This window comes from Bactrocera dorsalis, chromosome 3 (assembly GCF_023373825.1).
Source record: "Bactrocera dorsalis isolate Fly_Bdor chromosome 3, ASM2337382v1, whole genome shotgun sequence".
NCBI classification, from domain to species: domain Eukaryota; kingdom Metazoa; phylum Arthropoda; class Insecta; order Diptera; family Tephritidae; genus Bactrocera; species Bactrocera dorsalis.
The window spans coordinates 92,501,656-92,529,438 of NC_064305.1; the positions used below are offsets into that span (position 1 = coordinate 92,501,656).

General features: G+C 40.0%; 1 protein-coding gene across 1 annotated transcript; it reads right to left on the reverse strand.

Annotated features, from left to right (window-relative positions):
- Window positions 1–5,006: 5,006 nt before the first annotated feature.
- LOC125777438 (cAMP-dependent protein kinase type II regulatory subunit) lies at window positions 5,007–15,841 on the reverse strand (the record flags this gene model as incomplete). The annotated part of the gene is given in 2 exon segments (XM_049452337.1): window positions 5,007–5,227; window positions 15,002–15,841. Coding segments are annotated over 2 exon segments (283 nt in total), but the record flags the coding sequence as incomplete, so codon positions are not given.
- Between the last annotated feature and the right edge of the window lie 11,942 nt (window positions 15,842–27,783).

A 27,783-nucleotide genomic window follows, 5' to 3' on the forward strand; every position in this document is an offset into this window, starting at 1 on the left:
GAACCTACACATGACCTTCTACCGGTCACAGGATAGAAAACAATGAGCTACGCCAAAAAATATTCAATTTGAGAGCACAAGTGGAGCTGAGAATCAACATGGAAGAGGAAACGCTACAATGAAATCAGAGACAAAATAAATTGAGCTAACTTCAAATGACGAAAATTAAGAAACTTTTGTAGAGTTTTCACACCACAGCTTGACACTTTTTACGTGAAAGACACGACCGCTTCTGCGACACGAACTAGAAGAAGTCGCTTTATCGCAGAGCGCAGTGCAGCTACAGGGCTTTCGAAGCGCCAGAAGACTATATTCAACTAAACCAAATTGAAGTCCAGAATCCAAGTAGGCAAAGTGAAAAAATTATCAAACATGGAAGTGTGGAGGATGACATACAGACCCTACGAAAGCGGAGGTAATATAATGAGGGTGTTTGTGTTGGTTGATAGGAAAGATAATATTCTTCGCAGAACCGCCGAAAGGTGTGCGTGTGTGTGCCCATAATTTTCGGCCAAAAACATAAAAAGCTGGGCGCGCCTTTGTTGTGACGCGTTTAATGACAATTTTTATGCTCCGTGCTTGTGCTTTTCTGGGTTAATTAAGCATTGCATTAATTTAAACGACAAGCAAGTGTGGGCGCAGGCCAAAAGAAACGAAATAAAACCTAAAATAATACTGCCAAGTGCCACCAGCAGCAACACCAACGATGACAGCGAGTTTTCGTCACCTTTGGCGGCGAAGTACGCGAAATTCGCAAAACACCGTAAATTCGCCCCAACGCCTCGGGGAATTTCACCAAAACGGGCACTGCGATAATTTCCACTTGACGCGTAACAGGTGCACACTCTTGTCTATTTGCGATGTACAAACGCGTTAACGGGGTCACAACAAGCGGCGATAAATTTTGCCTACACTTTGCGCGGGCGTCCGCTCTCGCGCCTTGAGATATGCAAATTTTTGTAAAATTTTGTTGTTTTTATTATTTTTTGCGAATTTCGGACTTTGCCAGTCTTTTGCTTATCATAGGCAAAGTGCTGTCACTAACAAGCTCGCCCCTTAAGCCGACGTTTTATGCAAATAACGGTTAAGGTGTGGTTGCGACGGAATAATCCAAAGTGATGAGTCGAGCTTTCCACAGTTTCGATAATTAAACGACAAAGGCGCGCGCGAGGACCAATGTGGAGCGCAATTAATTAGCAACACGTCCTTCACTAATGGCGTCGCGAACGGAACGACAGCGCAAAGCTTGAAACGCTACGTGCACTGCACAACGAGTTAAATTTTCATAAGTGTCTCCAAAGCCGAACCGACTGCTACACTGGACGTCGAACGACTGTGGCTGCGGTTGGACCTCGCCGCCATCTGAGCGAACTTACTTATATATAAATGTATGTATGGGAGGGGGCTTGTATGTATGTGTGTATGGGCGCATTGGAGTGGAAAGAGGGAAGCACAGGGAGCAAGTCAATGAAGCGGCTTAAAATACACAACGATAGGCTGCGGCCACCCCTGAGTGGTGCCTTCACACAGCGTTGGTTTCGTCTGAAATCACAGAATCCAACAAGTTGAAGAGCCGTTCATGTCAACATATCCAGAAGCATAAAGCTCTTACAAACACCCAAACACAAGAAATGAATGGATGTAATAAAGGGTGCTTGGCTTTGGTATTATTAGAATTGAAAATTATATGATTTTCTGTATAAACCAACGAGTAAAGCCAAAAAGGAATTGATAACTAATTCTTTTTTTTAAACAATGATCGTTTACTCCAGCTCCTTAAAAGTTTTAAAAATCCTTATACCAGGTTATAGTAATAGTACTAGTCGTACCTACTTAACGAAGCACCCTTCATGTTAAGGAGCACTCACACACTGGTCAATAAGCTGGAACAAACCGAGGCAAAAAATATTGTTATAGTGGCAATGCAGATGTACAAAGCAATCAAACCAATAAAACAACAAATATTCGCCACTTTCACTCATTGCCTCGGAGGAACGGTTAGCTTTTATGCGAAGGTAGGTAGGTGAGAGGGAAAGCAGCGGAGCCATCAAGAGGCAACTGCGCACTCGAATAAATCGTACTAAAACGTTGATAATGGCCATCTCCACACATACATACACACGCATGCACAGCCAAATATGTGAAGCAATGGTTCATAGCGTCGCCATTAAAACGCGAAGCTATTTCTCATAAACGGAAAAGAATTCGATGGATGAGTTAAAACAAAGGCAGAAGCTAAGCGCTAAAAAAAGCGGTTTAGCAATCTCCCAGAAATAGAAAAGGGCCGAAGCATTTACTGTGCAGTTATTCACATAGAGCAGACATGCTCTTGCTCTCTAATGAATGTGGCATTGTCAATGTGCAGAGGCTTTGATGTCGCATGATTGACTGGCGGCGATCAATATTTGTAGGTGGGCCAACACCCACATTGCCCATGTGTACGTTTAGTTGAGAATGTGTGTGTACTGTGTGCATTTATACATTCTTCTAATGGCACTTAAGGTGCTACACATGAGCCATCAAGCGAAATAAACTCAACTACAATGAATGAAGCTTTGTATGAGTGTATATTGAATTCGATCAGAGGATTTCTAAGGTTGGAAGTCACTGTTTGCACACACAGCAGTGTTGCCACAGGCCCCAACATCTCAGTTTATCGGTCCACGGGCGTGATACCGTTTATGCGAGCGCAAATCATTGAAACGGTTCGAGCAGCGAAAGCTTTGGGCAGCGACGTCGCCAAGAACTTTGCGTTTATACATAAAATCCAGCATGATTCTAATCTATATAGCCATGTACTCCCTTACCGCGTCTCTACTTTGGATCTACCCTAGCCTCTATTTAGCACAGTTTTTAGAAAGAGAGAAGCGATTATATATTTTGATTGTGTGAAAGGACCTCGCTTGGTTGTGTCTTCCCTAACCCATTCTACACTCAGAGTAGCTTGGCGCCTGTTTTCTTAGAGAAAAGTTGTCAAGTTGCCGAGAATTCAACTAACCACGGTTCATTTGATAAACCATCCTATATGTTAGGCAGAATCATTATTTACACGCATGTTTTATGTTACGCGTTCCCCGCTCTCTTAAAAAACCTTTTCACATTTCGGTAAGCAATAACAAAAATAATAATAACAAGCGATAAACAGACATTCATGAAAATGGTCACAAAGCAGCTTTTGAGGTGATTGGCATGGCTAAGGTTTCGAATCGCAGCACCACCTGGCTCACCTACCGCCAGGGCGAATGAGCAAATAATTAATAGTTCCTTAATGAGGCAAGTTGTTCGCACAACCCAGAACCGAACCGTTAGTGAAGCGATGTTGGCCACAATGCTGACAGCTGCTGCCGCAAAAATAAACTGATGCTACGACGGCGGCAGCAGGGGCGAAGCTGATTAATCTCTGCGCAAATTATGGCAAGCAGAGTGAAGTGGCCAAAGTCGGAGCAAAGCGGGTCAAATGCTTGAGTGAAGCGCTTTTAACCAAGTTCGATCAAGCGTGAAGACAACAAAACAAACACACTTTTAGAATATTGGGAACAAAGACTGCACGAAGGATACTTAAACAACAACAACAACGATAAAAGTAATAATAATGTGAGCATGTAGAAAGTTGCTGACACATAATGAGAAGCGTTCATAATCAGAACGAACTAACCTAATAAATGCCACTTGACCCGTCGAAGCGAGACAAGGCATGTAGGGGTACAGCGAAGTGGAAGTGCGTTCATGCGGGTAATAGTGTATGTAGTTTGCTGAGAAGACACAACAAATTTATATTTGCTACTTTAATGTACGTGGACTATATACAGTATGCATTTATAAAACTGTGCAACTAAATATGTGTGAAAAGTTTTCGTCGATTGGTGCCCTTCGAAACAGCCGTTATCCATTTTAATTAAGTGTAGCTGAATGTCGCGAGAAAAAAAAACATTTGCATGCAAACATTATCACCGATGACAAGCGCCAAAGTGAATATATTCCCCGAAACCACACCTATAACACACGACATGCGAAGCAACGGATACCAAAAATGCCAAAAAGCCAAGCAAATGGAAGCATAATGAAATGCCACAATATCCGTGCGAAGGCCATGGCATTCAGGACATTCAAAAGCCGAGCGGCGCAAGGATTGTTGGAAATTTTGTTCACGCACGTAAATTATGCCACAACGAAAGATGAGTGGATATACACACATAGATATGGATTCATAAGTATAAGGGCAGTTACGCCGTTACGACTTTTCCCAATATCTAATAAGTGGACGTTACGAGTTTTCGAAAGAAAGGTTCGGCGGAAGATTTATGGACCTTTTCGCATTGGCAACGGTGAATATCGCATTCGATGAAACGATGAGCTGTACGAGTTATACATTTGACGACATTGGCATAGTGCAGCGAATTAAGAGACAGCGGCTACGCTGGCTAGGTCATGTCGTCCGAAAGGATGAAAACTCAACAGCTCTGAAAGATTGGTGCACTGTTGTAAATTCGGCTATAACCGCGTATGCGGTGTCTACGCCAGTAAAGAAGACGAAGATGGGTAGTTGCAAGTAAAAAATGTGTTTATATCGGCATCAGCCCGAAAAACAAGGGACAAGAGAACTGCTAGGTTTTATCTTCTAAATGAGTGAGGAATGAGAGTAGTAAAACGAACACTGAGTTCTAACGAAAATGTATTCTCTAATCTGCAAACAAGCGACCAGTAGATAGGTCCGTATTATTGAATTTTGAGGAGAGAAGTTCGCAAAGGAACCAGTGTGAATGAAAACATAAAATACCGTTAGTTCCGAATAAACGCAGACGCAATTAAACATTGTGAAGCCGGACTCGTGTTAAAGTAGCTCAAATTTGATGCATATTACTTTAAGCCGCGCTCCACATTTAAGAAGAATCTTACTTTAAATCTTTCAATATATATTCCCCGTATCGACTTCCGCCCTGTGATTGCATTTTTGATCTATTAATTTTCTTCTTCTTAGATTTTGTAAACTATTGTATGGTGCTTACCTTCTTCCTGTGATATGATGCTGCTCTCTGGAGAATCTGGACGATAGAAATTTGCAGCTGCCTGGCGATTGGACTGCAATTTATTGAAATACTGTACTGCATAATCGACCACATCTCCGGGCTGTTCCAGCAGATACGCTATGGAAAACTCCAAGAGCACCTCTCTCAACGCCTCGGGCACCTGAATTCGCTGCTTAGAATCGGTCGACATGTTTTCCGCTCTAAAAGAAAAAAATTGTCAAGATTTAGTAAGTGTCTTTTTAGCATGCAGAAGCGAGAGCTGGGACAAAGTACATATGTTAAAGACTCTTCGAAGAATTGTCTTTCGGTGTAAATCCGACTCGTAGGTGCTCGAACAAGTAACCACCCACACAATTATGTACATCATTTCAATTGTTAATTCATATGCATGCTTTTGCCTCTGTATGTGTGGGTGTGTGGGAGTGATTGCGTGCGCACTATAAGTAAGTACGTCACTTAAGTAGTCGGCGTTCGTCCGCTACTTAGCAGCATCTGGAGCTAAATCGTAGCGAGACTGGTTGACCATTTCTTATAAATGGCTCGGCGAGTGCTCAGACACGCTTCCATTTGTGGCGCGCTATTGTCTGTCCAAACAAACAATTCCACAAATTTACCCATGTGTGTTTGTGTATGAACGTCCAACTATCAAGCATGGACAAGTGCCAACTGCCGCCGCCAGCCAATGACCAAAAGCGCGCATTGTTGTTGCCCAATCAACGCACTTGTGCGTTCGCCAACGGAAGCGTCTTCCTCAATCGACACCAAAGCAAATTACTACAAGGCAACAACAAGAACGTACAGTTTTACATATAATATATTTAGTGCTTATGGTGGGTACGGCCAGGAAGAGAGCTGGAACGTGCTTAACAACAATCTGCTCTTGCGTGCTTTCGCTTGCGGAACTGCAGCTTGAGTTGGAGCGCGGGAAAACGAGATGAAATTAATTTGATTCTGTTTGTACTAGTCATTATGAGTAATGGGAGAAATAGTGAAGCTTTAGAGGCAATTCACAGGCGGTAAGCGTGCTGACAAAGGTAATTGAAGTGAAAAATACCGTGATGTTTCAGTCTGAAATCGAAGTGGTTGTGCAGACATCTCTACAGATTTCTCTAAACTCAGTAGATATATAAATTTAGTTTGTTTTTCCTTTAAGGAGCTCCGTCGTTAACAATCAGGTCAAAAACTGCAGTCCTAAATAACCAAATGGAAGAGAAACCCAGGAAAGCAGTTGCAGATACTCCTGGAGAATCCAAGGGCAGATACTAGGAGTTATGAGGCGAAATTACAAGTGTTATTCTACCGCAACCGAGAACCTCTCAACCTATTGTGCTCTGCGCCCAATAAATTTCACAAAGATACACTGCAGACTGCCCCTTGTACGCTTAAGTGCTTGGGCGGGTATTCGACAACAACCAACACATGCATTCATATAACGACACCACATCGCTCAATAGCTGTTTGTATAATTCCGCCCGCATATGCCTTTGGACAGTGCAATTTGACCATGTTCTGCACACATAAGCGGCTGCTAGGACTATTGTGCACACATACTTATTAAACACACATATGAGCACGAGTGTGACGCAGTGCACTTCCCACTTACTGTCTCTGAGTTGACTTATTGGCCGGCTAACTGTCTGTCTTGCCTGTCCAAGTAAATCAAAATGTCTGTCAACTTTGGCTTTTGTCGCCCCCTCTTTCATGTATAAAAAAACATATATATATATACATACATATATTACTTACGAGTGTGGGCAGCACAGCTGATCGATTGGTTTGCCTTGCATGCAAGGATTCTGACTAACCAACGTTGCATTTGACAAATTCCACACACTTACGCGTATCTTAACACATGCACATATTAAACACATACATATATGTAAGTATGTACTGTGCAATAGATTGTGCGAGTAATCTCTAAAGAGAGTACTCCCGAATGACTCTCTATAAGGAACAATTTTGAAAGAAATATTGTAGTTCCAACATATATCTTTAGGATATAGTTGAAGAAAGATTAGTTAAATCTTTTTTTTACATTTCTCTTCGTGTTACCATTTGCAAGAACTTACCCTTTTGTACTAAGTATGTTATACGATTAGACTCTTTTTGCCGGCTTTCGAGTACAAAAGGCTACAATTAATGCATAAAAATACCAGAAATGCCATTATTCACGCGCTACATTGCGACTAATCGCGCACTCATCCCGGACTTGTCGCATATTTTGCAGGGTATCTGGTAGTGTCGACGATAACAAAGCGATAAAAGCGCTTAATGTGATTGTGCTTCGGGTTATTATTGGCGTTTCGCTGGCAAATGTGTCAAACTATTTCGTTCGTAACAAAACATGAGTGCGTGCTCACATACACACCTACACACATGCACAATCAGTCACACATGGATACATGACACACACATACACCGACATCATCGAAATGCACATAATAGTAACAACAACAATTAACAATACCATTCGCAGCCGTGCACTCTTCTCGCTTCGCTTACTCGCTTCGGTTGTGTGGCCGATAGGGTGCCCCAACAACAATAGAACACAGTGTTGTTTGCATTTGAATTTGTATGCAATTTTTGTTGATATATTTCCGTTATACGTCAAAAGCACTTGCTTTCGAGGAGTTCTATTTTGCAGGTATTTGGTGGGGGTTGGGGTTGTTGTTCGTGAATATTTATTGAATGCGGAGTATGGAAATATTTAGCTTTTTATCGCCACTTTTGACTTAACACTATAACAACAGTTGCCTGAAACTACGTCTGTATATGCAGATGTTTGTATGCATGTATGCCTATATATATTATATATATGTATGTACTTCGAAGTGTCTACCTCGGCCCTCTTGCTATCTTCGCTTATTGCTGTATAATATCAGCTTAGCAAGTTTCAAATATGTATACTTAAATTTTTCCTGGAATCGAAAGACAAAGAAACACTTGGTGTTGGCGTTACAAATGTCATCTTTACATGAGAGGGAGCGTTTTGAGGCGGCCCGAATCACTTATAACAATCAAGGAGTAGCTATAACATGTTCTAAAAATCATTTTAATTCTATAATTTCTTTAATAATTTGCACATCTAATTACTTTTCGGAGTCTCTCCAAAAGCAATAGCAATAGGATCGTTTGTTGTTGGTTATAACTTGCGCGATAAGCACTAACGCACACGTCTATCGTATATATGTATATACCAGCAGCGTTGCGAATTTTTTTATTAAGAAAATTTTCAAAATTTGATTTTCAGATTTTATTTCTAATTTTGCAACAAGAATTAAGGAAACTTTTATTTTTGGTTTTTTAAGTTTTTGGGGGTTACAATATTAATTTAAATACCTATTTGGTGAATTTTTTGCAACCTGGTACACTACCACGATATATGGAGTCAAAGGTATTAGCGAGCTTTATACAAACACGTGTTCATATACACGATTTTCATAGAGCAAGACTTTTGAAAGCGATCACAAAATCCAATGTTACGAACTCATATATAAGTGCATCGTGTTTAAAGAAATTAAATTCGGCGAAAAGTGACGGCGCCAAAATGCAATCGTGAAAAACATTTTTTCCTCGAAATTGGGCGAATTGCCAGCGTCGCACTAATTAAGCCGATAAACGTTGCTGCGCTTAATAGCAAAAAAATATGGAAATTTCGTAAAATATTCATTCCACTTTATAGACTTGTGCGAACGTTTATAGTTATATCCCACACACCCTCACATACACATACGATTTCGGTTGCTTTCGGCAGTGCGATCCAAAGTCGGCGCAAATGCACATAGCTCACTACTCACGCCTAACGGTATAGAATCGTACGTGACTGATTGAAATTTCGAGCCAAAACTGAAGCAGAGCAAATGAGCCGACAAAAAAAAAAGCTGAGCTGAAATTGCACGAACATCGAGGAGAATTAAAACATAATACCTGGCCGTGGCTGTCAACACCTTCGTTTGCATTGTTATGCCGTCGTATGTTATTTGTGTTATGCGCCAACAACAACTGCAACAGCGACTTTGCATTTGCAGCTTCAGATTACAACATAAATTGTTGCAAACAATTATTATTTCGTTGTTGTTATTATTGTTGTTCAGGTGAAACATTAGGCGACGTCTGTCTGGATTTGAGACGCGTCGGTGCTACCTAAAGTGCGAGTGCCACTTGCCGTGTAATGGGTATCATGAGTGCCACTTGTCAATAAATAAGTTGCTTGGTGTCGCTGGGCACCTAAGTGGCGGCCCAGTAGGAAAAACCAACATACAGAAAGAGAAAAATGGGTGGAAGCAGTCTTTATGACAGCCATTAATGGTTGCAACTGTTGAAGCTTCCTAAGGTGTCCCTTTTTACAGTTCAATGTGTCTAATCACTAATGGTGTTAGCAAATTCTCCAGGGCCAATAAGTTCATCCAATTGCACATTATTGCTTTTGATGTTGTTGAGTCACGAAATATTACCCAAATATTTGTGCAGATTGGGTGGTTTTTCTTACTAGGTACCATTGGATAGGCAACGAAGACAACGAAGTCAACGGAGCTCGACAATCCGCTCGTGCAATAATTTGTATGGCTCATTTAGATTTGCAATATGACTTCTAACTGCACAACAAACATTCTTTCACTCCTTTTGTTGTATTCTCTATGCGGTAATATCGTGGCAATTACGGCATTTACGGTTCACAACAAGAGCTCATATGTCATGCAGATGTCGAGGGAACACGAAAATACTCACGTATGGGTGATTTTGCGGCTCATCTTGCCGAAACATTCGAATACTCGTGCCTACGTACAAGACAACATGAAATTTAAGAATGACTTCAAAGCAATGGAGACAAATATTTTCAAGTTAAAAGCGTTAAATTTGCAATATAAACACATTTCAGGTTCAATTAAACGGTTTCCTGGAAAACAACAGTTAGGTTCATGTATACTATATGTTATTTGCGATGTGAAACTCGGGAATTTCTTAAGTCCGTATGATAGTAGTATATAAGTATTCCTATAAACCTATAAACACTATATAGACGAATCTAAGCCTTAAACGAGCCACATTAAGGCGCAAGACTCAGGTGGAGTTCCATGTTTGGCCTGAAAGGACGAAAGAATGCTCTAATAGAAAAGGCTGATACTGATTATATAAATATTTGCCACTGTCTTTCTAGACAATGCAATATTTTTGAAATGGCTCGCCATCGTCGCATTTCCTCATATATCACAGGCAAGAAGTCAACGGTCATTACGCGGGGCTCTTGAACAAAAGTTTCGACATCTATCGCGTACAATAGCTTACCGCCTCAGATTCGGCCATAAAGAGTTAATGGCAACTGAGATTGATTGAAAGATGCCCAGTTGCGTCTCGCAAATAAAACTAAATTAATGCCAGGCGTGAGTTATTTGGACGTCTCACCATCACAATCACCAGTCGGCATACAACGATATGAGCGGAGAATGAGTGATATGGGCCGAAAGGTAAACAAATCGTCTATGACTATTAGCGCTATGTAAATAACTCAAGAGCGAATTTTATTTGAAAACTTTGCCGAATAAATGGGAAGACAAACGCTCAACTGAACACCTAAGGGACTTGCAAACAATAAATATAATCGTAAATTAGAATCAGTCGTTCTGAAAAGGTATGTTCGTGTTGGTGTTCGGGGAGCAAAGGCAATGCGTATGAGTAACGTTACGAGTGATGGGTGTAGTCCGTTATTATTTTCACCGCAAATTCAAATTAACTTTTAACTAAATCACTCGGCACTCCAGTGAAATTGCCGGCAGCTGTAGCAACGCCAAATTAATGTCCATAACTATAACAACAAAAACTACAACATCATTATAATGAGTTTCACAGAATGTGTTTATACCGTACATACATTGGGGTGTGAGTGCACGAGTGCGAAGTATTATTGTGCCAATCAACGACAGCATCCGAAGACATGCCACAAATCGCGTTATTTTGATTTAAAAGTTTTGAGAACTTTTGCTAATTACAAACTAATTCGTTGTCAAATCACAAATTGAAGAGGCTTCATTTAGGAGGTGAGCTTAAATATTTCTGCTTTCCAGCACACAAACTGAGATTGAGTAACGGCATTCATGTAATTAAGAAATCCACCAGCGCTTTCGAGCGAGGATTACGATGTTAGTAAGTTCTTCAGAGAAATGCGTTCGGACTGTTAATTTAACCGAGACCATGTCCATTTCTAATATCAGTTCCTTACACACTTCCATAAGATTGTCGGCCCATAATTCCGACCTCTTCTTACGAATAGCTTCGCGCAAACGACGCTTAACACTTAAACAGTATTCCTTTTTGACGGTTTGGCTAGTCGGAAGGAATTCAGAGTGAACCACACCTCGATAATTGAAAAATACTGTTATCATAACCTTGATGTTTGACCTGCTTTGACGTGGTTTTTCCGGGTTCGGCTCACCTTTGCCACGATATTCGGCCAATTGATCGCCTGTTTCTGGGTTGTAAGCATAGATCCAGGACTCATCGCCAATAAAAATACGTTTGATGACTTCCTGGTAGTCGGAAAACATTATTTCACATCGTCGATTCTCAAGCACCAATTGCTTTATTATATTTTCGACCCTCTTTGAGTAATTTGTACCAATCAAAAACACTTGCTCGTGCCAAAAATTCAAACTAAAAAGTCTTACTATATATTGCCCACAGTAGTATGTTGTTCGCTTATGCATATCTAATGGACCACCCACATTCGTTGGCGTTGTTTACTGGGCGATTTGGTGGCCGAAACGAAGGTGGCAAAGTCATCATCAATGCCTTCAGCGCCAGCAACCGAATGACTGCACGGCAAATACAAACAGCAAGGCATGCCAAAGCCATACATTCATATACCAACAACAACAGTAACCGCGCTACCAAAACTAAGCTCCTCGATAGAGACGCACGCAGCGGCAACCACTTAATCATTGCATATTAATGAATTTAATTGAAAAACTTTTTCCGATTCGCCTGATTTGAGTAAGCGCGAGCGTTTAGCCTCAACCGGCAGTCGGCGCAGCAGCAGTCGGTGAGGCGGCAACTTACGGATCTTGCTGCGGCTTACAGACGTAGACCAGGTGGCATTAATAGCGCTGCGAGCAGACGAGCCAGATTGAGTGAAGGTGTATGTGTGCGAGCGTCAACATTTCACGCCGGATCGGCGAGGAGTTTCCAGCGAGGGAAATTCATTTCAAGGTGCATGCAACTCAAACAAAATGGCAGCTCGCTGGCAGATAGCACGGTGCGGAAGCAGGGACGCCGGTGGAATAAAACGTAAGTGCTTGTTTTCGAGCGATTAGCACACATTCGTACATACGTTGCGGTGCGGTGAGTGTACATGTGCACGCATTTGAGTCGAAAGTGAAAAGTTTTGAAACTAAACACAAAGTTCTGTGTTTGCGGATAAACGATTTGCATAATTATGAAAGCTGGTGCTCTCTTCCCCACGCACATACACGTACAAACGGTACATCTGCAGTGGTGTCTACATATTTATATATATTTTAGCACTGGTGGTACAAACACACTTTGTAGCTGCATTTATAAGCCGCACTAATTGATATTCATGCTCCTGCTGAAAAGTTAATATTTTGTTAAACAACAAACAACAACAAGGAAACTAATAATGAAACAGTGAAAAGTAGTTAGTGCAAAGTTGGAACACAGAAGAGGAGAGGAGCGATGAAAATTTAAGATATATTTAATGTAGCTGGCAACCCTACATTTTTGATCGTTCATTGGCGGGCCGTTTCAAGCAAAGGCTCCAAAACGGGTGAAATTTAGCTGCCAAATATCGAAAATGAAACAATTGTGTACTAATTTAGGTAAAGCTTAACTGTGATTAAAAATACTTAGTAAGCGTTTTATAGCGCATTAAAATATGTCTCTCACGAATTATGAATTGTAATTAGTTGCTTATTGTGGGCTTTAAAAACTCAACTCACAAATTAGTAAATACATATGGACATAACTGTTTAAGTCACTTGCGTTCACATATCCACAAACTTCGACCATTTACCCGCACCGCACGATCGTTTTGGCCATTCGAATGCCGCAAATTCCGCAGTTCACTGAACAAGCTCTCGAGCGTACAATGCGCACAAAGAAGAAGAGACGAAGAGACGAAGAGACCGGCGAGTGTTGCCCCAGTAGCTTACGAGTGGAGAGAATAACACAACTCCCACATATAAACATTTCAAAAATACAGGGGGGTTTGTCCGGAAAGTAATAGGAGTGAGTCGATTTAAAGAAAATTATTAGGTATAGGCGCTAATAAATTGTGTGAAAGGGTAGGAGGTTTGAGGCAAACGCCTCATAGCTGAAAAGAAGTCAGAATAAGTTATATTGGCTTCTATTCTCCTTGTAGGCCACACGGGTGGGTTCTAAATGGACTGGATGCCCGCTGAGCAAATAACCTGCCTCAGTGACTCTTCCTGGCAAACATTCACAATCAGACTAGTACAAAGAAAAAGGCCCAGAAGAGCTAGCTCAGTCACACCATAAATTAGCGTAATCGACATGAATTATTTGCGAATTCCGAAAATAGCCGCTAGACGCAATTAAATGCATTGCGAAAAGGTAGCAGAGCGCTATACGAACATATTTATTGTTGTAATGCATGTATCAGTGTGTGAGTGTGTGGCTGCCAATCTAACGCCAAATGCCGCATTGCACCACGGACGCGACAAGTGCCACAAATTCAAACGGAACAAGTTTTTGCAATTTTCGTAACGAAAGCAATAAAGAGCGAAATAACTGCGAGAACACAGCACAGACTGACTGGTAGGCCGACAGACGTCTGGCATGCACGTATGTATGTATATATGGTATATAGTATGCATGTACATATATAGGATCATAAGTCTGTACGTAGACTCCTACGTAGCCGTTGGCGTCAGATAAACAATGAAATCGATGCATTGGAATAATATTAGCTGGATTCGGCCGCAAAGCTCAGTCGGCATTTTGCAATCGACAACAAACACACGTCGCCTCGATTAGACTGAAATAGCAACAACTGGAAATAATGGGTCAAGGTGGGCTGCCTTGGGGTACGCACACACATATATGTCTGTATACACAGGCTTTCGAGTTTGGCTAACGCTAGTTGAGCTACCGTTCTGAGTGACTGAGCGACGACGCAGCGGCAGGTGGCATGCGTACGACAACTCTCGATTTCACTGCAAATTTTGAAAGCGTAAGTAAATATGTACGTAGACTGATGCATTTTTTTCTGAACTGTTTGCTCCGACTTTTGTTATGCATTGCCCTGTTGGAAATGTCACGCGTTAAGGGTCCGAAGTCAAAAGGGCGACAAAATTTGTGAATATATAGTTAGTTGTGACATATAGTAGTAGTTTACAAATGAGTATGCTACCAAGTTCATTGTCCATTACCATTAAATCTTGAGAGTCTATATATTTACATCATTTCATCGACCTCGAGTGTATATATTCCCATTTATGACACGAGTGGCAGCCACAACAATCAAACAATGATAAAGTGGATGTGAAAATTTAGAATTTATTGAAAGCTTTAGTATGTCAAGTTTGTTGGTCAAAGCTGTCACGCATACTGTCGCAGCTTTATAGCTTTCGGGGTAAGTGAAAATTTGCTGATTGCCGCCATGGAGTCGTTTGCACTCGTTTTGCATGGCGAGGCACTTAACATGAAGCGTAAATAACGGTGTCATATACATAAACACAGGCGCCCTTTTGTTTCTTGTTTACGACGCTGTTAAGCAATCAATTCTCATCGCTATTCCCTTATTTATTAGGTCTTTTGCATCGTTGCTCGTTTGCAGTTTCCATTACAAACTGGGGTTCTAAATAAATTTACTAAAATAGCCAGAGTTTCAGTTTGGAGATTTGTCTGGATTCAGCTTTAAGGACCACATCAAAATATGATCCATTTGTTTATCGCTACAATTACAGATGTAAGTATGTATGTATGTATTTAGAACTTACGCAGTTTTACTGGCCTGAGCTTTCGGCGGTTGCTCATCCGAGCACTCACTTCCTTCAGACATTGTTGGTTGTATTGGTGCCAGACTATCTTCACTCTTTTGTATTTGCAATTGTCTCTTTGGTATGAGGACACCCGACTTCACTAATATTGAATTTTTCTTCTATGGAAACACACACAGCTTTGTGAAGTATTTTGATGAAATAAAAATCAATTTTACTGAATTATGGAACTTTCAAGTGGAAAATGTTGGCAGCCAAAGTGTTTGCCTATTCATATGGTGGCTTGGCAATGGTGAATGCCAAAGCTTTCGGTCGCTTGTTTACCATGAAAAAGTTTCTTAAAAAGTCGATTGCTTGTTGGACGCCGCGTGTACCGTATGGGTACCTTATTTATTGGACAAAAAACTCGAAACTCTGAGGTTATGAGCGTAGCTCCAAACCAGCCTCATTCAATGGGCAAATGAATGAATTGAAAAAATATTTTGCAATAGAAATTATAGTTTCTGGATTATGTATGGTTCTTTAAGAAGGTATCTATGCCGTAAAGTTGATCCTCGAGTTAAACGCTAATGTTACTCGTCATAGATTCGAACGGTAGGAACTTTACATAGTAATTCACGAATCCGAAGTAGAAAACTAAAATAATTTGTTGGAAATGGCCTACAGCGATCACCCTTTTGAAACAAATGTTTCAAACTTTCTATTTTCTAAGACTAGTTTGATTCAAATCAATTATTATCTAAATCCATTTTTCAAATCGTACAACCTTTATTGTGTCTTCTAAAAACTATTTTCCAAAAATTATAAATTTATTTGTTGTTGCAATATTTATTTGCGCTACAAATGTGGATAAGTTTGACTACGAATGACACATTTTCCATTTTAATTTCATTCCCTGCAGTAAATTGTGGGCCCAGTGAAACCCTCGTGCCCGTCGCTATACCATAATTTCATGCTTTTAAGCAATATATTGTGATAACTGTATTATAAATTAATGTCTCGTGATAAATTATATTTTTATCAGTGGGAACGGATGCTATTGCCACGAATAGGTGCCATAAAACATTGACATTTATAAGCCGCCAGCGGGAGCTCCATTAATAATGCGTCCACTAGCAAACCCCCAAAAGCGCACATACATATACAGGGTGCAACTAGTGATTTACTGCACACAATAGTTGCATGCGAGTTGATATTTTATGTTCTATAGACATACTTATTGTTTTCCTAGTAGGGATGAGAGCCTAGAAGTTCCACGTCAAATCAAACACATCTTTTATTTAAGAAGTTTGTTGATTTTATGAAGCTGCCTAATATCCTTGTTAACTAATAACAACAAAAAAATATCTGTTCATCAAATGAAGCGAACCAATAATTTGAATTTGTGCTAGTCAGTAAGACAAATATTTTTAAACAAAAAACCGTTATTAGTCGACACCTATCATGCACCAAAATACGCACACATATACAGAAAGGCGCATGAAATATCAATATAACATATCCGATTTCGTATGATGTGCAACATAACCTTGGAATTTCTTCACACGCTGTTACTAGAAACCTTCTAAATACTATGTAAAGCAACCTACACTTTTGGTACATGAGTGAGTTTCAAAAATGTGTAAACAAATCTTGCGAAATTGTGGCCTAAACCAGTTTCCAAATTTCTACAAGTATGTACTGCAACAACAAAGTCAGTGAATTACGAGCAAGCAACGGTTCAGTGGATTGTGTAACCGGAGACACTGAGAAAGCCGAGGCTGGTGGCGAATTTCCACCAAATGCTTTTGTTCTTGCACATTAACACGAAGGCGCACTTAGAAGTGTTTAGTGTTAGGATCACTTTGCAAACCAAAATTTTACTTGCTCAACCACATCTGAAAGAGTTTGGAATCTCTGTAGCGTCCCGAACGGCTACCGCGAAATCATCACTGTACTCGTATATCAAAGCAGGAGTTGCGCAAAGCAAATTGAATGATTGCATGCGTGAGTCGAATGATGCGTCAGTCCATAACTTAGTAATAAAGACAAATCGCTATAATTCAGCCGTGATTTCAGCAATTCGTCGATGAATCCAAATATGTGGGATTAACTCATCCAACTAATTTTGCATGTATAACGGTTAGTTAAAGCCACATTAAGACCCAACCAGAATTGTTAAATAGGTATTTATTACACACTTCGTAAATACACGAAATAACCCGAAATAGCTGCCGCTGTGTGGGTGTGCACTCAGGTAATGACTTGATTTATTAATTTTGATTTCTGTTTTTCGTAATTTATTTTGCTTTTGCTATGAATTTAAGCTCGCTGTGGTTGCTCTGGAGCTGACGCCTGGAATGCCAAATTAGGTTAATGATTACCAGCGGAGGTGGCCGAACGCACAATGACTTTGTTGGAATTTCTAGCAGCTCGAAAAAGCTCAACTGTCAGTGACACTAAACGGACAATTAGAGCTACGTGCATATCTTTGTATACGAGTAGATATCGCATGCAATATAATTATATGTTCGTATGTTGCACCGCCATTTGGGTTATTTATTTGGGTAATCGATGGCACTATTGGAACATGTGTGAGCATACCTCGTGGATAAGCATGTTCAATACTTCTTCTCTATACCATAATTGGTAATTTCTGGCAGAAGTGGGCCATGGCCCAATGCAGTATTGAGGATTTTGTAGCTAATAGCTAATATATGCACGATATACATACATATTATATATTATTAGTACATACACACGTACAAAATGAAGGTACGATCGAGCGATACCATTGTATAATTAATCGCTCATTCTTTAAAAACCACATACAAAATTAGGGACAAATATACTTCTTCTGTGGAAGACTGAAAAATTTTGCTTGTTTCCAGTTTTGTTTTAAAGAACGATAAAATCCAAGAGACAAATCAGTCAAAACATTGCTGCAAGAATAGCCAAAAGCGAAGACTGAGTTTTCTTCAAGAAAAAATTAGCAAAACAGCTTCGGAAGGGGAAATTATTTTGGCATTCGTTTAGTCATCTTTCCTTTGTGATTGTCTCATATTGGTGAGGGTAAATATAACAAGATTGCACATCGAATTTCCAATCATATTTTTATGGATGTATGTGTGTGTGTAAGGCAGTAATCAGAGCATGAGGTAAGTATTTGCGAACGATTCACCTTATTTTCGAAGCAAAAATTTAATATCAAATTAAAGCATCGCCGTAACTGTCAAAGCAAGCACGAATCCGGACTAACCGAAATACCCAAACACATCGAGTCGTCGATAAAAGCGGCAACAGCACGTAAAGCGCCCGCGAAGCTTACGTGGAAGCGCCTAAAATAAAAGCAAAAAACAACGACCACAGCAAATACACATTTGTGTGTACACATGTGTGTAAGTATGTATTCGGTAATGTTGGCATTGTACGAACGCGTGTATTGGAATACGAATACGTGAACTTACAAATGCTTAAATAAGCGACGTCAAAGCGCAGCAATCAAATAAATAAAATGTCAAATACAGAAAAGCTGAAAGCCTCACTGCCTGGTCTGTGAGTGATCGAGTGAGCAGCGAGCTGTGAGCAAACATACACACAAACATGCACGAATTTGCTCCAGTGGGGGTCAACTAGGCGAACACCGAAAACAACTTGCAGCCGCATTGCACACTAATGTCTGCATATGTACTTATGTATGTATGTGGTATACATACAAACATGTTTACATCAGGTAATATGCACAAGGGAATATTAATAGAAACAGTAACACCAAGCGATGGTGAGGGGGCTGATTTAGTGGCATAGGAAATTCCAATATCTAAGGGATTTACGTACCCTTTTCAGTTTAAAAATAGAATTTCGGAAAGTTTTGCATTACAGCGCAGGGGTGGCACCACAGTTGTGGTTGAGCTAAAAACAAAAAATTTGATATATCCATTCATGGAAAAATCACTAGATTTTTTAAATTATAGTGAATCAGAAATCACTAACGGCAAAGAAAGGGAGACTGTTTTCATTCCTCCATTGCGCTCTTTCGAGTCATTCCTCCTTTTCGCTTTCTTTTCTCTCTCGGTGTTGTGACTTAGCCTTGCTATCGATTATTGTACATTAGAGGCTGAAGAAAGAGTCCCGTTAATCCACGCGGGGTTGCTTTTCGGCTATTCAGTTAGATCATTTGAATCAGTGACTCATATTGTAGCATTCTGATTTGTGGCCGGTGCTAAAATGCCCTCAAAGGCGACAAATACGCAGTCCATTTAACACACATTTTCTTGAAAACCCATTCGAAATATTCCTGACCCCTGTGTGTTAAAGTGCGAAAGCCCTGTCACAATTAGCCTACATTTGCAGCCGCACTGTCACTGAAGGTAAACTAGTGCAAATATATGAATATTTATATGCTTTGTTGTTGCATTTTCGGTTGTATCGTGCGACGTCTGGCCGATTGGTTAGTCATGCAGAGTGTAATCTCATTATTTTGTTGTTCTTAATGTCAAATGCACGTTTACTTCATGTTTATTATGATATTTGATACTCCCCCCTCCGAAGTGATGCAATTGACCAGCAAACGACCACCAACCGGGCGAAACCAGTTTGCTTTTGCCCTTCCTTGGAGTTTATGAACCGAAATTCAAGCGAATTATCAACATTTTGGTCAACGCAACATCTGTCCTCAAAGTAAAAATTTATGTGTTTACGTTCGAGAGGGTAAGCACCTGTGCTTATTTATGGAGATTTGATGGATAGCGCTCTTAAATACAAAACCTGTGTGTATGTTAGTCATCAGAAGGTGTTTGTAATAACATGAAATGATCACTCTGACGTTGGAAAAAAAGTTTAAAAATGTTAAAATATTTGTAGCCCTGATGCTTCGGGATCTCCTAATTTCATTGAATTAACGCAGGAGTGGATACTGCATAAGAGAAATTGAAATCAAGACGTTGAGTGGAACATTGTGATTGAAAGTATAAAATTAATTTAATTTTTAACTGGGTCAACCCGTGAGCGAGCGGAGTCACTCGTTGTTATAAATATCTTCGCATACGAGCAAATGTTGGGCACATATTTCTGGCTAGAACTGTACAACACAGCCATACGCGGCAGATACGCTGGATATACAGCGGGTACATAAATGCCACTCGAATGGATGATCAACCGAAAAAGAATTGTTTATGAGATTTCACTTTTTATTATTAGCCGGCCATCCCTGCGCGCATGCACATGTCTACATATATGCCTTTATGTTTGTGTAAGTGAAAAATTTCCTATGGAAAATACCTATTAATATATTGGGGTGTTGTGTTTGCTTGTGACTCAATTCACGGTCGCTGGATATTTGGATATTATGATTCTTATATTTTATTAGCGTTTGCTGTTTACTGTCTACTTTTTTGTTTTTGTGTTTTTTTTTTCGTTGAATATTTGGCTCATTTACGTCACAAATTAGGCGTTGTTTATTGTTTTTGTTACTTTCGGTTTCTTGCTTGAGACGGCACAGGTTGGTCCCGACACATCAGCACCTCGGCAACAGCGCCTTTTGTATAAACAAACCGACTTTTTCGAAGGTGTGGGCGCAGGAACGCATAAATACGCAACGGAATTGCGCGCACGAGTGTCCTTGAGGACACGCAAACGTAACTATACATATGTACATACATACATAAAACAGATTCAATTTACATACATACAAATATACATAAAATAAAAATATGCAAAAATGCTTATATCATAGAACCTTTACACATGACCCACGAGCGCCACCGAGGAGTGTTGGAACGATAAGTTGGCCTTCCCATTTTCACGGGCCACATTTGTTCTTGTATGCATTGGTAGGTTCCCAGTTGTAGCCGTAAAGCATTCTTTGATTAGTTCTTCAAATAAAAATCAGAATTGATAATCAAAAGAAACATTCTTGAGTATATAAAACTCGCCTTATATTTGTACACCCCCCATATATGATATATCTACTTGGCGGTCACCCCTGGAATGGAAGGAAACATTTTTTCTTGTTCTGACTTCACTATAGACATGAAAAGTTTCAAACTTATCTCACTTAAGCCTAAACTCTTTTCACAGAAATAATTTACAAATGTTCCTAATTGTGCAAACCTGAAAACCGATGCGTTACAACCAAGCCCAAAACTAGCAAACATGAGGAGTGGAGAGTAAAGATGAAATCGAGCTCTAAATGCCAGAAAAAGTGATAATTTTATGATTTGAAGGGGTTATTAGGTTTATAAATTTCAGATGATTTTTCTGCCACTTTCTCTCTTGAGGAAGACTTATTGGAGCATTCAAGCTGATCGAATAGAATTATCATATTAACCATATTAAATCCGAGTATTTAGTGCCGAAAATTACATCTTAAGGGGCAATAACGACAGGAATCGTCGCTAAAATTATAACTAAAGATAAACAGCAGATAATAAATAGATGATAACTGGAAAACGTACGAGCCAAGCGTGGGAGCTTTTGTGGAAGTGCGCCTGTATAAATTAACGGAATGAATGATGTTGCGATTACGCGCCAATTAAAATACGATTTACATGAACAAGGTCATGGAGGCGCCCACTCGCGCATCGCACACGAGCTTTCAATGATACAAGACATATTTACACATTTGTCCAGAATAAGCTGATGATTGCTTCGTGGATTCGCTTGTAAATATGTATGTGAACACTAAGTACGTAGCATTATCGCCATCCACCGAAGCATCACGGGAGCGAATGCCGCGAGGAAAGTCTGCACTTTGTTAATCATTTACTCGCACGCATAGTCACCGGGCCCCCACTTCTAACCGGCATCCGCTGTCATGGCAACAGCTAATATTGCCCTGGAGGCGTTTCCCTCGACATTCAGTGTTGCAAAGGAAATGACCACAAGCTGCAGTGCTCAGGTAAATGACGGCAAGCGTGCCTGTGATTGAGTATTTATCTTCATTCAGCTGATTAGGGGTGTAGACCCATTCATATTACCAGAAGGATACACGTGCACAAACGAACATATTTTTCGAAGCGCGTTCTATTCGTTTCTGCGTATTTGCAGAGTGAAAGCAAGTGTGTGGGTGTATTTACATACATACGTACATAGCGATATGCTTGTAAGCGTAAATATTATATATATGCAGCCTACTATTCCGTTTTATCAAAACAACGGAAATTATGGGTAATTCAGCACCTCAGTCGTTCAAAGGAATTTGCCCTTATTAGCGATAATTAACCTTCGTGATTTTACTTTAATTTTATTTTTACTACAATAATTAGGCAACTATTTTTCCATTTTTGAAAAACACAAAAGGTCTTCTGCCGTAAAGTTTCGACAGTATAAAGGAATATAAAGACAATCGGAAATACATATGTAAATCAATATAAAATCGACAGGGAAGAATCATGACAGCAGAAAGAAGGTTATTTCATTTAGCTGCTTAGAGACAGCTAAAAGATGTGCCAAAGAACAACGCCAGTGAGGTACCCGAAATGATAGAGAATTTAAAAGCTTGCAAACAACCACAGACTAAAATGAATATTTGAGTAATTGGAAACCTCAGGCATGATCACGCAGCAAGTACCCAGTGGCGTTCTAGTTCTTAAGTATTCCATTTTGGTTTTCAACTAGTGATGACTGGTGGTATCGGGAAAAACTGTGATACAAAAATTTGGTATTTTTCCCCTGAGGGTAGTATTAAATAATGACCGATAATGATAAATATTGATAATAAATACTGTGATGCAGCGGTCAAAAATATCTCATTCAAGCAACACTTATAAAGATACTTCGGCTCATGAATAATGTCAAGTGTTTGGAAAGCGTTGACCTTAACTGCCATGCAATACTCCTCTCCACTCCACACGCTGAATGAAAAGAGTCAAGCAGGTGTGGATGAAAATAATAAATGTTATTGCTGATTTTGTGGTCGAGGTCACAGCTTCCAGTTATTTTTCTTGTCTTTCTAGTGTTTGTATTCCATTACAACAACAACTTTACACGTGATGTAAACAGTAGTCTAATTAATTACCCTCCTCCTTTGTCCCAATTTTCATTTGTTGTTGCCGCTGTTGTTGCTGACTAAGATAAACTTCAACGCTGCTCCGCCCTCACAGTTCTGTCTCGTCAGCAGCATTTTCGTGTGAATAGGTATGCGTGAGTATGTATGTATGTGTGTGAGTCAGTTGAAGAATCGGAAATAAGTATTGAACCTCTGCGCTGTTCGAAAGTTAATTAATTGATTGTTTGCTTAATTAAATGGCTAGAATAGCTGCTTCGGAAATTCGTGATTCTCGTGAAAAGGGTTCAACGGATTCCACGATTTATGTGTACTCGCATTGACAAATGATGTCCGCAAGGTGCATGTGGGCGTATATATGGGAGAACATGGCTGCCCTTCGCAGTCGCCTTGTTATCTTTTGGTTGTCCAAATTCAAACTGGGTCACAGCAAGCCGAACTATGAGAGAAATAAATTCATGGCTTTCCTTCTGTCCCAGCCAAAAACGCGATGAAAGCAATAAATAGCAAGAAAAAGCGAAAGTCAGCAATAAATTCAAACCGAAGCGTCGAATTAATCGTTATGTCAGGCATAGCGGAACTATGAAACCGTATCCATGACTTTTTGGCGATTCCGGGACTTTTAATGACCCATTGAATGTCAAATGTCATGACGAACAGCGCCCACAGCGAGGCGCACTTGTGAAGGATTTTCGCGCTGCTAAGAGCAAGGCCGGCTGAAGGGGCAAATGCGGGAATCTTGCCAACAAAAAAAGCGCTTTCAAAGCAGTTGCCAGAGAAAAATCATTCAGCAGCCAGCAATAGTTGGTAAATGCTCACAATAAGATATGTGTATGTGTGTGTTCAAGCAGATAACTGAGACAATAATTTGGCATATATGACATCATAACACAAAATATACATATGTACTATTGTGGCCAAAAAATTATAAGACTTTTTAATTTAAATTTCGCGCGAAAACCCACTCGTCGAAATATTCTTTTCTAGGTTGGTATGACTGTCTGTCACGACTGTGCCAAATGTCACATCAAAATAATCATTAGGGTTTCATATAGGCTTGTCTTTCTGAAGTACTCGTACAGAAGTGCATTCGGCGATTTTTACGATGAGTGGAATTATTCAACAAAGAAGTTCGGTTAAACTTTGTGTGAGGAATCAAATTTTTGGTGGCGAAACGTTCAGAAAGTTATAAAAGGCTTTCAGTGATGTTTTGTGTTTTTGATTGGTACAAATTATTCAAAGAGGGTCGAGAAGAAAGTAAAGCAATTGGTGCTTGAGAATCGACGATTAGCAGTCAGAAATCTTACCGGCATCATTGGAGTAACGGAAGGATCAGCGAAAACCATTCTGAAAGATCATTTGCACCTAGGAAAAGTGAAAGCACGATGGGTTCCAAAATGGCTAAATATTTTCCAGAAACAGCGTCGCGTTAACGTCTGTGAATCAACGATGAGTCTTGGAAACACGATAAATAGAATATCGTGGCAAAGGTGAGCCGAGGTCGAAAAAACACCTCAAAGCAAGTCAAAAATCAAGGTAAAGTTTTCTCCGATCGAAGTGTGGTGCACTCCGAATTCCTTCCGACCGGCCAAACTGTCAACAAGGGATACTATTTGAATATTATGCGTCGTTTTCGCGAAGCTATTCACTTTGATTGCCTGCTTCGAGGATTGGAAAAAACGTTGGTGGAAATGTATTGGGGCCAAGAAGGATTACTTTGAGCGGGACGACATTTAAAATTCTAGTTATAAAATAATATTTTCCGACTGGCATGATAATTTACTACAAGGGGCCCTCCATTCCTCGCTATTGCTAAAAGCCATATTCATTTCTACTGAAGCAATGGCTGATTATTTTAATCAGGAACACCTTACATTTTCGGCATAAATTTTGGCTTAGACCCTTAAGTTCGCTTTCCAAGCTTTTCCTGGAAGAAAGATAAACTGGAGTGTGTTCCTATGGGTAAAAACTGGTTAGGTAATATAGGAAGTAGTATATGTGTTCCCACTGTGTCTATTTTTAGATTAAAATATTAATGATTCTAATTTTTTATCATATTATTTAAGAATGAAAATCTTAGTTAATTTGCGCTTCAAAGAGCTTTAGGAGCCATGCAATATATAATGAAACTCCGCAGCTCCGCCCTATTAACCCACGTAAATTCATATGACATATGAGTGTTGGTTTATGCAGGAACGTTTACCCTCAACGGCTCGTTCGCTGTTTGTCACGTACACACAAGCCAGTAACTTAGTAACTCAGTGTCACAATGTCCCGTTGACTTGACACGGCGTTTGACATTAAATTCAACTTAAATTCACCCATCGGGATACGAACAAGTGACAGCGCTGCAAAAAGGCGAGCAAAGGCAAACACCAGCGGGAGCCAAGCAAACAGACACAAACACACACACACACATAAGCATATATACTTCTCCATAAGCGCTTACATGACGGGAGTGTGAATAAAACAGCTTGAAAGAGAACTGCGTAAACACAGAGTTGATGAGTTGAGCGACGGAGAATCGATGTAGAAAGCCATGTAGAGCCGACGCTTTGGGTGGGGTAAACATGTACTAATATTTGTATTTGCACTCGTCTGCTATCATATCCACACGCATATAAAATCACATATGCGTCGCTTAGGACAATCACAATGACAGTTTCCTAAACTTTTCTCAGAGAAGTTCGAAGAACTATTGAATATTATTCTTAAATTAACCAGAAAAATCGAATATTAAGTACGGAATGCAGAAGAGAGGAAAGCACAGTTGCACGATGCGTAGGTGGTCCGAATTCTTAAAGCATCGACCATGGGCCTAGCTAGTGTAAGTCTGTGCACTGTCCTTTCTGCGGCTCACGTCGCCCTCTATGTGCGTACATACATTTAATGGCGTTTTGATTTGGCGCAGGTTTGAGATATTTATGCTAAATTTGATTAAAATGTCTGTTTTCCTTTTATCAACCTGCCTTCCAATTTAAATTGGCTGCAGTGAAGCATTTTCGAAGGAATTTTCGCTCATGACATGACATGCCAGGCAACTTTCTGCAAATCCAAAACAAATATGAAGTACGACTTTGCTATGCAAAGCAAATTTGACAAAGTCACGCAAGTGAAGAAAAGGGATATCATAAATGATGACCCGCCAAGCAAAGGCTGCCAAGAAATTATGTGAAAACGGAATGCTATCGACAACGAACGCAAACAAGCCGAGGAAACTTGCAAGCAACAAACGCACACACGCCGTACACGAATAGCTTGACTAGACTTTGATGAATTAGTTTATAAGCGTTGGCAAACAACGCTGCCGAGAAGCCAGAAACCCCTCTTTGATCTGAAATTCAAATCGACTTCAAACAGAAAGCAAAACTTAAAGTGCACACAAATAAGAGTAAATGTGCAAAATGTGAGGTTAGGAAAGGCAAGCCAAGAGCCATGAAAACATATAGTTATATAGCTGAATAAAGGTTGAACGTCATTCGTATTTCACTTTCTTTCGAAGCACTATGTGCCTAGCTTAACTTGTTTGAGTCATTGTAGTGAACTGCTTTAAAACCGAAATCTTCTAAATTCTAAAGTCACCATTTTAAATAAACTTCGGCGAAGATATAACATCACAAATGCCACGATCTCTCAATTTTTACCCGTAGAAGATACATTCCACTCCTCCAGTCTAAAGTCAGATGAGCTTTGTAAGAATGTCGGAAAGAAAATGAATAATTAAATAAAAATTCTATATTTGTCTCTCTTCTGTAGAACCGCGCGAATGAGCCTCCACTCTCAAAATGCGCTATAAATAGTTGGAGATATTAATAACAGGTCAATAATTCACTATTAAACGGAATGAATCAATTATATTACCTAACCATTTCAATAAGCTGCTATTCAAGCTAAATAGCTAAATGAATGCCTACAAACAAGCACCTATAGGTGTATACATATATATAAGTGTATGCATGTTGTTTCTGGAGGAAATTGAGTTGACGCTCTTTTAGTCACGTCCGCGACTTGCAATGGAAACAAACGGTTGCACGAAGGTCAAAGCAAGTGCGAATGCAAATAGTAATAAAGTGAATCGGAGAATTGCATGCTTTCTCGCACCAACGAAGTCCAGCTGTGCTTCAGCGAAAACTTTTCAACAACATTAACTGTTATGAAATATTGTATGGATAAAGCTTGATCGCATTTGTTCAAGGCAGTAAGCAGTGTCATTAAGCCCAAAAAAAACTTAACTCACAACGTGCTTGTTATATTTCCTTAAAGCTTTTACTAATGAGAAAACCAAACATTTTATTTACTCAACAGGCGTTGTCCTATGGATGGACTTCTGAAATTCATTTTGCTACCATAGTAAGCCTCCAAAAAGCGCCAGATATCCGTCCATCTATAAAAGTTTTGGCGTTCGACTGCGGAATGAATTAAGCGGGGACCTGTTAGCCCCCTCCGCCATACTGTTAGGCTCATGAGAATTTCGTAGCTAGTTCACACTCCTTCAATATCACACACACAAAAATCTGGCTGTTTAAATAAAATAACACAAAAACCTGCTACGCATACACATCCAGACCCTAAAAAACCAACCGTTTACTTACATATGCAGATAAGTAAAAGTGTACGCCATAAGTCATGTGTTTTGCGCGTATTCCCTGGAGCTGTTGTCTGCAATTTTTGACGCAAAAATCAGCGCCGCCCGCCTTTGTATTGCTCGATTCAATTATAAAAATAATCTGCAAGATTTCTATCGCTTTCTCGCCTTGCTCGCTGCGCCCTTATCGTTCTGGCGACGCTGCTTTATGCC